This window comes from Phaseolus vulgaris, unplaced genomic scaffold, assembly GCF_000499845.2.
Source record: "Phaseolus vulgaris cultivar G19833 unplaced genomic scaffold, P. vulgaris v2.0 scaffold_34, whole genome shotgun sequence".
Lineage (NCBI taxonomy): Eukaryota > Viridiplantae > Streptophyta > Magnoliopsida > Fabales > Fabaceae > Phaseolus > Phaseolus vulgaris.
The window spans coordinates 279,557-290,966 of NW_027174101.1; the positions used below are offsets into that span (position 1 = coordinate 279,557).

Consider the following 11,410-nt stretch of genomic DNA (forward strand, 5'->3'; position numbering starts at 1 on the left):
AGATACTGGGGGATGCGCTTTCTTCTTCCTCTATCAGATGGTGCTCAAAAGGGTGGGCCTGCGTCTGCCCCTAACTCCCTTCGAAAAAGAGCTACTGACAGAGATAAACACTGCTCCCGCCCAACTCCATCCCAACAGTTGGGCTTTCGTGAGGGGGTTCCAAATTCTCTGCGGCTATCTAGGTGTTCCCTCCTCTGTGGACGTTTTTCTCCACTTCTTCGAGGTAAAGAAGCAAGGGAAAAGCCTCTGGATGAGCTTTTCTAGGATCGCCGGGCGCATCATCCTTACGCTCTTCCAGAATTCGTTCAAAGGCTGGAAGGGGAAATTTTTCAAGGTACGCGCGACCAAGCGCGATCCTACCATTCTAGAGGGCTTTCCCCTGTACTGGACAGACAAACCCATAACTATGAAGCCCTTGGCTTTGGACGAACTTGCCCCGCCTGACCGGGATATATGCAAAGCCTTGGCGGGACTGGGGATAGTCTTCGATACCGCCAAGCTCATCGCGAACGAATTCAATGCCCATGGGCTTTCTACATATTTCGGTATCTGCTCTTGGCGATTCATGATGCATTAGTTGTTATGGCTATCTGCATTACCATTTTTCACTGTACAATGTTACTTGCATTTCGCATCTCTTCCTGTATTGTGAATCCATATAACTGCTCTAGCACTAATCCTTGTTGTTTGGCCTGTCTTGATGTAGGATCGGTGATGGGCGCTTCCAAAAGAATAATGTTGGCGAAAGCACTGAAGGAGGCTCGTGCCGCCAAGGCAGGCGTCTCCTCCAGCCCTGTCGCCAATCCGATTCTTCCACCGGCTCCGACACCGCCGCCTCCAGTCACTGCTGAAGCTGCTTCTAGCCCATCTCCGACGTCTCCATCTGGCTCCGACTTGCTTCCAACCCCCAACTCTCCTTCGCCTATCGCCGCTGTTCCCCTAGCTGCGGCCTCGTCACCGGCTCCACCCCCCCTTGACAAAGGGAAAAGGGTTTTGGAGATTCTGTCAGACGATGACGAATCGGAGGGTGTGGCTCCCTTCAGAAGGAGAAAATCCGCGCGGGTTCCTCTTCCGGTAGAGGCATCGCCACAGGGAGGGAACCCCTTTATGGACAATCCTCCAAGCGCAACCTCACTCCCTCCTATGGTTCTCCAAGAGGAAAGGGGCGAAGGTGTTGAATCTGCGCCGCCTCTGCCGCCGCCCGAAACCACTGCTTCCCCGACTCCCGACGCTGCTGCCCCCGACTTCATCGCCATCCCTCCTCCAATCATGCATCTGATGAGGGGTTTCAGTGGCGGGACTATGCCAGAAGGTACCGATAGGAGGGAAGGTATGCCTTTCTATCTGGGGGCCTTCTTGGCGGTGGCTCTTGAATGGCGCTCCCAGGCCAGAAACGCTGTCATGCAAGCTCAAACTCTCCAGGCCTTGGAGACGAAGGCATCTACCCTGGAGGAGGAGATGAGGATCCTGGGACATCAGAACGAGGCTTATTGTTCCTCCCTGAAGCAAGCACAAGAGTCCAGGGCAGAAACTGAGAGGAAACTGGCAGAGGCCTTGGAGCTCCAGGCTGACTTCTACGCTCGTGAAGTTTCTCTCCAAGTGCAGGTGGCGGGTCTTCAGGAAGTGGTCAAAGCGGATGCAGAAACTCACAAAGACCTGAAGGACCGTTGCTGTGAACAGTGCCAAGGTGGAGCGGATGGAGGAGGAAATGGCCACGCAGGCCAAAGCTATGGACCTTCTCCGAGTTGACTACGACAAACTGCAGGTCGAGGTTAGCCGGCTTCGCGTGGAGAAAGAGGCTCTGGAGAGGCAGGTGGCCTCTGGAGACGCCGCCATTGAGGAACTGGAGAAGGAGAAAAAGTCCCTTATCCAGGAGATGGCGGGCACCTTCGAGGAGGGGTTCCAAGAGGCCCTGTCCCAGGCGTCTTGTGAGAACCCTGGCATCAACCTTTCGAACTGCGACCCCACACACCACGTAGTCGACGGGAAGGTCGTGCCCATGGATTTGAACGACTGAACTGCTGCCCCTCATCCGCCACCTTCCTCTTCAAACTTAACTCTTCATTCTTTACCTTCGCTTTTTGATTTTATTTGCCAAAACTTGTAATTCTTTGAACTATCCGCACTCTTGTTACTGATTTGGGACGTTCGCATGGTTGTCTTTATTTCCTTGTCACATACGATTCTGCCTATGCGATCTCGCTCTCGTCCTTTCCCTTCATACGCTTCAATTATTTTATCTGTGTTCTGCCCGTTTCTCACACTTCGTTGGGCGGTTTGGTATGATTGGGTAAGGTCGCCCGCCAACCCTTACGCCCATGGAGAGGCTCACTAAGTGGCGCCGTATCGTCCACGGGACGTCTCTGATACCGAAAGGCTCTTTCTTTGATCTTTTAACGCTCGGCGCCCACGCCTAAGGAGAGGCCTGCTAAAGCAGCACTGTATCGTCCCCGGGTGTCTAAAACGCTGAGTGCTGTGGGGTTTTTGTTCCCTCCATGGTCTTTCCTGCCCATAGGTATCGGGGAACACCCTGCCAGTGACTCGCTGGCGTTTGACGGTCTCGTCTCCCTCCACAGTCTTTCCTACCTGTGGGTATCGGGGAGGCGACGCCTGCAACTAACTTTGCCTTTCTCTGACTTCTTCTCCCTCCTCAGTCTTTCCTACCTGGGGGTATCGGGGAGGTAACGCCAGTCGGTATTTGGGTTGGCGACGCTCGCAACTTCTCGTCTGTCGTCGCCCTTTACGTCCTCCCTGGCAACGCCTCGGGCGTTAGCTTTACCTCGACACTGACCTTAACTCTTGCCTTGGTCAACGACTGATAGCAGCGAAAAGCCCAAGGCTTCGTCTGTGCCATCCACGTGGCGCTCCTTGTATAGCTGATGGGACCTTCTGTCATTCGACTTGATCCACGTGGCGCTGCTTACATGGTTGGTGGGGTATCTAGTCATTTCATTTTCTGACTCCTGCTGTACCCCTGACTCATTTTCGACGGCGGATCGTACCCTTGGATATTCTGTTGACGGGACATTTTCTGATTTAAACCAGAGATGCCAGCGTCATCCTTTCATCTCCCACCACGTGTATCAATCGTGCGGTGCATCCATTCACGTCGTTTGGCGCTCTAACCGCTTTATTTAACTCTTCAAGCTCTGGAACTATCTTCATCGTTTTCTCACTTCTCATAACCTACTTGCGTTCTTTCTTCTTGCACCCTTTCTTCTCTGTCGAAGGGCTGTTCTAACCTTCGCTCCCCTCGCTCAACCCTTGCATTTCTAGCCATCCTGATCTTGCTAAAGAATGTCTTCTCACGATGCTTCCCCCAGGGTCCGTCCCAAAGACTTGTACCCTTGGGCCTCGAGCGAACTTCTTGATGAGTGTTCATGCTTGCTCTCCACCAGGGCCGTACGAGAACACAAAGGGGAGTTGTGTTCTTACGACCACCGGGCCTTCGCGAGGAGGCACGATGACGACATCGCTGTGCTCCCCTGCACTCTGGGGGAGCCAGTGTGTGGAGACGAACGGGCCAACAACGGGGTCCCTTTCTTTTACTTTTACCAGGTGGTGTTCAAGACCATCGGGGTGCGCTTACCCTTCTCCTGGTTCGAGAAGGAACTGCTGACGGAGATCAACGTGGCTCCAGCCCAGCTATACCCCAACAGCTGGGCCTTTGTCAAGGCCTTCGATGTCCTCTTTGGGTTTCTGGGTTGTGCACCCTCGGTTGACCTCTTTCTTCACTTTTTTGAGGTGAAGAGACAGAGACACAACCTCTGGGTAACTCTCAGCAATGTACCCGGAAGAGTTCTCTTCACGCCCTTCCAAAGCTCGTTCACGGGGTGGAAAGGCCGGTTCTTCAAGATCTGCTGTACTGATCTTGTTCCCGACGCCCTCGATGGGTTTCCGTTGTACTGGGTGAGAGAGGAAAAGGTCCTCAAAGCCAAACCCCTCAAGAATCTGGCTCCAAGTGATCAAATAGCTTGCCAGATTCTTGCTGAGGCGGGAGGTTTTGACTCTGCTACGGTGATCAGCTTGGAGTTCAACGCTAGGACTCTTTAGAAGTACATAAGTAAGAACCACTGCCTTAGGCAACATCGGCCTTCGTTACTTTCTAACTGTGCCTGTCTTTCTTCACTGTGTCTCTAATACATCTGTTCCCTTTGTGCAGGTTCGAAAATAAGCCAAGAAAAGAGGACACGACTTACTCGAGCGCTGCGGGCTGGGAAAGGGGCCTCGCCTTCCTCCGGTGATGACTCTGATGAGCGCTGAGAAGTGGCTTGTTTGTGTTTTTGCATTTTGTACTGAACATTGCTTGTAACAACAACTTTTCAATATCAATTCTTTACAACGCCACTTTACTTTGCATATACTTCATATACCGCGCGACTTCCTTTCATCTCGTTCTGCCAACGATGCATGCTTTTACTTGGGCGACGCCTTCTTTCTGGGCGACGCCAGGACCTAGGCGACGCCTTCTTCCTTGGCGACACCATGGCCTAGGCGGCGCATCCCATTACTTCTAACAAGGAAAAATAAAGGCTGAAAACCAAGGCACTTCTTTTTCTCAACTGGTTTTTCCATTTATTAGGGTGACCTCATTAAAAAACCCCCGAAAGGGAAAAAGAGCGTCCCCTCCAACTAAATTGTTACATGCTGCTTACATAGATCAACTGAAATAAAATTTTAAGTTGGCTGCATTCCAACTGCACGGGAAAGGGCCCCCATCTAAAGTCTCCAGGTTGTACGAACCGTTGCCCTTAACCTCAGTAACTCTGAAGGGCCCGGTCCACTTAGGAGACAGCTTATTCTCCAACTCATAAGGGTGAGCTTTCCTCATCACTAGGTCGCCCACCTGAAACTGTCGTGGCTTTACTTTAGAGCTATATTGCCGCTCCACTCTTCTCTTCATCGCTTCAGCTTTTATTCTAGCTTCTTCGCTGGCCTCTTCTAGCAGATCCAGGTTTACCCGTCTCTCCTCATTAGATTCCTCCACCACAAAGTTTTGAAAACGCGGTGAGCTTTCGTGTATTTCTACTGGAATCATCGCGTCCGACCCGTACACCAAACTGAACGGCGTCTCCATAGTAGAGGATTGGGGCGTGGTGTGGTATGCCCATACGATCCTTGGCACCTCTTCCGCCCACGCCCCTTTGGCCTTTTCCAACCTTCTTTTTAATCCCCTCAGCAGAACTCTGTTTGCTGAATCTACTTGTCCATTGGTCTGGGGGTGTTCGACCGACGCGAACACTTGCTTGATTCCCACTTCAGCGCACAGATTTCTCAACTGTTGACTGGCGAACTGGGTCCCGTTGTCAGATATCAGGCGCCTGGGTACGCCAAAGCGACACACGATGTTTCTCCACACAAAATGCTGTACCTTATGCGCAGTGATTTGTGCCACGGGCTCTGCCTCTATCCACTTAGTGAAGTATTCTATGGCGACGATCAGATATTTCATCTGCCTGATTGCCAGTGGGAAAGGGCCCAAGATGTCAATTCCCCATGTGTGGAAAGGCCACGGGCTATATATGGACCGCAACTCTTCTGGCGGCGCCTTGTGCCAGTCGGCGTGCTTTTGGCATTGCTTACACCGCTGGGTGTGCCGTGCGCAATCCTCTTTCACTGTTGGCCAGAAGAAACCTGCGCGTATTACCTTGGAGGCTAGGGACCTTCCTCCTACATGGCTTCCGCAGATGCCTTCATGTAGCTCCGCCATTATCCTGGTGCACTCATCGCCACTGACGCATGTTAGGATAGGGTGAGTGAAACCGTGTCTGAACAGCACCCCATCCACTAAGGTATATCTTGCGGCGTTCCTTTTGATTTTCTTACCCTCTTCAGGGTCCACTGGAAGGGCCCCATCCGCCAGGTATCGTTTATAGGGCGTCATCCAGGTGTCTCCCGTGGACAGGACACAAACCTGCATCTGCTCTTCCTCAGACGCACCCGCGTATATACTGATGCGGGGCGCCCTCTGCGTATCTTGGGTTAATGAGGAATGACTCCTCGGCCTTCCCCTTGATGCATAAATCTGGAGGACATCCACCCTGTTTTCTTCCACGAATCGACGCGGGGCTTTGAGGGTTTCCTGGATCACTGTCCTCTGTCTACCCCCCTTGCCTGAGCTGGCCAGCTTTGCGAGCAGGTCGGCTCTGGCATTCTGCTCCCTCGGGACGTGTATTAACTCAAGAGCGTCGAACGCCCCTTTCAGCAACTGGACGTATTTTAGATACGCCGCCATCTGGGGGTCCTTCGCCTGGAACTCACCCGACACCTGCCCCGTAATCAACTGGGAGTCGCTCTTCACTAGGAGGTTTTGTGCGCCCATCTCCTTGGCCAAGAGCATCCCTGCAATCAGGGCTTCATATTCTGCTTGGTTGTTACTTGCCTTGAAGGCAAAACGCAAGGCCTGCTCGATCAGTATGCCGTCGGGTCCTTCCAGCACTATTCCCGCACCACTCCCTTGCTGGTTTGAGGAGCCATCAATCGAGAGCAGCCTCTGTGAACTCGCTTCCACCTCTTGCTCACCTCCGGGCGAAAGTTCTGCTACAAAATCCGCGTACACCTGCCCTTTGATGGATCCTCTAGGCTCGTACTGTATATCGAATTTTGACAGTTCCACTGCCCAGCGTACCATTCTTCCTGCCACATCGGGCTTCTGCAGCACCTTCTGTATGGGGAGGTTGGTCATTACCACCACCGTAAAACTGTGAAAGTAATGACGGAGCCTCCTAGCCGAGAACACTACCGCCAGCGCCGCCTTCTCCAGTGCTTGGTACCTTGTCTCAGCTCCCTGTAAGGCCTTGCTTGCAAAGTAGATGGGTTTCTGACTCTGGTCCTGCTCTTGGACCAACACAGAACTGATGGCCCTATCTGTTACAGTAAAATACAACCGGAGGGGCACGCCCGTTACCGGTTTGCAGAGAACTGGAAGCGTCGCCAGGTAATCCTTCAACTTAACGAAAGCCGCTTCGCATTCCTCAGTCCATGCAAAGCGACTGTTTCTCTTGAGGCACTGGAAGTACGGGTGCCCCTTTTCTCCTCCGGCGGAAACAAACCTCGAGAGCGCCGCCATCCGCCCTGTCAACTGTTGAACCTCCTTTACCGATGTCGGACTCCGCATGGCGATAATAGCCGCACATTTGTCGGGGTTCGCCTCTATCCCCCTCTCGGTGAGCAGAAAACCCAAGAATTTACCGGCCTCTACCCCGAAAACACACTTCTCGGGGTTCAACTTGAGGCGGTATTTGGATATTGTGTTGAACAACTCCTCCAAGTCTGCCATGTGCTGCACCCTGTTCTGCGACGCCACCACCATGTCGTCTACATAGGCGTATACGTTCCTCCCAAGCATTGGCGCCAGGACCTTGTCCATTAACCTCTGGTACGTGGCGCCCGCATTTTTGAGCCCGAAGGGCATCACCTTATAGCAATAACTGCATGTTTCAGTCATGAACGCAGTCTTGCTCTCGTCTCTGGGGTGCATCTTGATTTGGTTATACCCTGAGAAGGCGTCCAGGAAGCTTAACACCTTGCTGCCAGACGCGCTATCCACTAGGGCGTCGATGCTGGGCAACGGATAGGAATCCTTTGGGCACGCCTTGTTCAGGTCCGTGAAGTCAACGCACATTCTCCACTTTCCGTTCGCCTTTTTCACCAAGACGACGTTGGCGAGCCACTCAGGGTACTGAATCTCCCTAATGTGGCCAGCACTCAGCAGCTTCTGCGTTTCGTCTTTCACCACCTGTTGTCGCTCCTCATTGAACTTCCTCCTTCTCTGACGCACGGGGCGGACCGTGGCGTCCATGCTGAGGTGGTGACACAGGAAATCGGGGTCGATGCCCGACATATCCAAGGCGGACCATGCGAAGGCATCCAGGTGGCGCGAAATCACTTCTGCCACCCCTTCCTGTTCTTCTGGACTTAGCGAGCTTCCTAACTTGAAAGCTTTGCCGCCAATCTCCCTTTCTAGGGTGTTAGCTGCAGGTTGTTCCCTATTACCGTCTTCGGCGGGCGCCGCTTCTTCTACGGGCGCCGCTTCTCCGGGGGGCACCGCCTCTTCCACGGGCGCCTCCTCCATTGGCACATCTGCTTCGGGCATCGCCCTTTCTGCTATGGCCTCTTCAAGCGTCAGCCCAGCGGGCGTCGCCTCAATCATCGTGGCGTCCGCGCTCGGCGGACGTTCGTACACCATGAAAACGCCTCTCTTCGTCTTCAGGCTGTTTTCGTAGCATTTCCTCGCCTCCTCCTGGTCTGATCTGATGACTATCACCCGGCCACTGAGGTCCGGTAGCTTCATCTTCATGTGACGGGTGGAGGATACTGCACTCAGACGGTTTAACGCCGGTCTGCCCAGCAAAATATTGTATGCAGAATTGGCGTTCACGACGAGGTACCGAATGCTCTCTGTACGGGAGGCCTCTCCGTCTGTGAACGTAGTCCTCAACTCCAGGTACCCCCGGACCTCTATCTGGTTATCCCCAAACCCATACAAGCATCCCGTATAGGGACTCAGCAGATCGGGGGACAACCGTAACTTATTAAAGGTCGACAGAAACATGACGTCCGCCGAGCTTCCTTGATCAACAAGCACTCTGTGGACCTTCCTTCCAGCCGTGACGACTGAGATGACAACGGGATCGTTGTCATGAGGCACCACATCTCAGAGGTCTCTTCTTGTGAACACAATATCTGGCTCCCAGGGCTCCCCCGAGAGCCTCTCTTCGATTGAATTCACCCCCCTCGCGTATTTCTTCCTCTGGGAGGCGGTGGGTCCTCCGCCGAAAAAACCTCCAGCAATGGTGTGGACCTCGCCAAGCACAGGCATCTCGTGTGCTGGCTCATCTGCCGGCGGCGGCAGGGTGGCGGTCGTGGTGGACTCTGCGACATAATCTTTCAAAAACCCAGTCCTCACCAGCTCATCTAGCTGGTAGCCCAACGACAGGCAATTATCAATTTGGTGCCCGAAAGCCTCGTGAAATTCGCACCAAGAGTCTTTGCGGGGCCCTAACACCTTGTCGGTCTTCGCCGGTCGCCTCAGCCTCTCGGCTATGTTGGGCACGGCGATCAAATCCTTCAACTCAACTACGAAGTTGTACCTCGCCGGTCTTGCTCTTTCTCTGGCAGGGCGTTCGCCTCCTGCGGGGCCCCGGGGCTGGGGCTTTCTGGCTTCGTAGGGGCGTCTCGCCTCTGGCTTCTTTCTTCCCGTCGTGGTCTCATTGACTCTGACGGGTTGAACTCGCGCCGGTCCCCTCGGGCGTGAGGGCACGGCGCTGGTGCGCTTCACACATACCTCCCCTTCCGAAGCGATATGCTCTACCGCCCTACGCCGTAATTCAGCGAAAGTCCTAGGGCGATTGCGGATAATAGATTCTCCAAAGGGGCCGGGGCATACGCCTTTCACAAATGCGTACACGATCATAGGCTCCTCTGTTGTACCAACCTTCACAACCTGGGCCCCAAAGCGATTGATATACTCCTTCAGGGTCTCCCCCTGATACTGCTTCACGTCAAACAGGTCGTAAGAGACCGGCGGCGGGGCCTTGTTGGCCAAATACTGTTCTCTGAATAACCGCGACAACTGGCGGAAAGATGTGATATGGCCCTCGGGGAGGCTAATGAACCAGTCCATAGCCATCCCGGTCAGGGTGCTCATGAAGAGCTTGCACTTGGCGGCATCAGAACCTCCTATCAGGACCATCTGTGTGTGAAATGCAGCGAGGTGCGTCTCTGGGTCCTCCATCCCAGTGAAGATTACCTTGGGTCCCGCGAACGTGTTCGGGATCGCTGCATCTAGGATCTCCTGCGAGAAAGGAGTGGAAAACTCCCTTGGTGGGGAATGGTTCTCCGTCTCGTCCTGTCCAGGCCGCCTCCGATTGTTTCTCAGGCCCTGGCGCAACTCCTCATTCACACGGTGGAGCTCTTCGTTGCGCTCATGCGAGGCGTCAAGATCTGCCTGCATGCGCTCCTGCTCCATCTTCGAATCCGCCATGTCCTGCTGCAGCCCCCTCATTATTTCTAGGACCTGCTGCATGGATAGGTCTGCTGGGGCTACGCACGCTGCTCTTCGTCTGGTGGGGGCCATTGTCACTCTAACCTCCTTCACCGTTACTGTAGCTTGGTAAATTTTCCTCGAACTTGTGATGGGACTGATGTTTTATATCGGGCCCCACGGTGGGCGCCAAATGTTCCGTCCGGTTGACCGGGACGTCTTCGTGCGCGACCTCAACCGTCAGCTAAGGACTCCTTCCCACTGTTTGCCTGTGAATTCCTGCAAAAAAGAAGACAAAGAGGCGCCCTAGCGGCCGTTTGCACTCCGACGCTCAAGTCAGCCAGCAAGAAACACCAAAAAACTGTCCACCCACGTATCTGAGCACCGCGTATGGCACTCTGAAGGTGGTCAAAGAACTGTGTATCTGTGTGTGTATTGTCTCCTTTTGGCAAAAATATTCTCCAGTCACTTGTACGTAACCTTAAAGCACGGGCAAGCAACCAAAGAGTTTCTCCTAAGTTTGCCAAAGGTTCCAACCCTTTTTCCGACATTCTCAGCGCTATTTAAACTGCCCAGCATTTAAAGCGCCTTAAAGCGCTTTTAATCTCTAACGTAACGCACTCTTTAAAGCGCTTAATTACGAAACGTAGCGCATTTAAGACGTTGAAACGCTTGGGAGCTCTAATAGTACCAGAATGCTCGAAAGGGAAACTGTATTGAATATCTTTAATTACCTGGCACCTGACTAGAGGGTGTTTCCATTCTGGCATGGCTGTCGTACACGTGGAGGGCCTCACGACGCCATGACCCCATCTGGGGGCGTTTCTGCCCATCTGGGGACGTTTCTACGTGTGGGTCCTCCTGCCTGGGAGTGCTACTGCACTAGGGGTGGCTTTTTGGGTGCCAACTCATGCCCCCAAGTATCTAGCCACTTACTCTGATAGCGTATCTGCCTTCCTCTCGTACCCTGCACCCGGTTATCCTGGGCGTGACCTTCCTCTTGGGCCGTATCTATCCCGAAGGCGTCTCTGGGGCGGCAGGGGTACTTCACGAGTCAGGCTGCCCTTCACTGGTACTATCACTATGGCCTTGAAGCCACCTTCTCCTTCTCTTTATCACTTTCCCGAGATATCGGGTCCTGAGGCTTTCCCACGGCGTCGCTCCCTCCATGGTCTTTCCTACCCATGGGTATCGGGGAACCACACCGTGATTGCCTTGCTTTTACACTGTTTGATCTGGCGACGCCCTGGTTGGGCGACGCCTCTACCCAGGCGACGCCTTGCCTTGGCGACGCCTCCAGGAGGCGCCTTGCCTTGCCTTGGCGACGCTTCCTCTTGGCGTCTCTACACCTGGGCGACACCTTGAGTTGACTTTGACTCTCCAGTCGTTGACTTTGACCTCGACTTAGTCAACGCCCTGATACGG

General features: G+C 53.7%; 1 protein-coding gene across 1 annotated transcript; it reads right to left on the bottom strand.

Moving 5' to 3' along the window:
• Window positions 1-605: 605 nt before the first annotated feature.
• Window positions 606-1,256, bottom strand: LOC137817365 (uncharacterized). Its single transcript, XM_068620650.1, has one exon. The coding sequence runs from the start codon at window positions 1,254-1,256 to the stop codon at window positions 606-608; it is 651 nt and encodes a 216-aa protein (XP_068476751.1).
• Window positions 1,257-11,410: the final 10,154 nt, after the last annotated feature.

Bases quoted from the DNA above. Each gene is read 5' to 3' on its own strand.
- LOC137817365 (XM_068620650.1), bottom strand. From the start codon at position 1,256: ATGGCGATGAAGTCGGGGGCAGCAGCGTCGGGAGTCGGGGAAGCAGTG.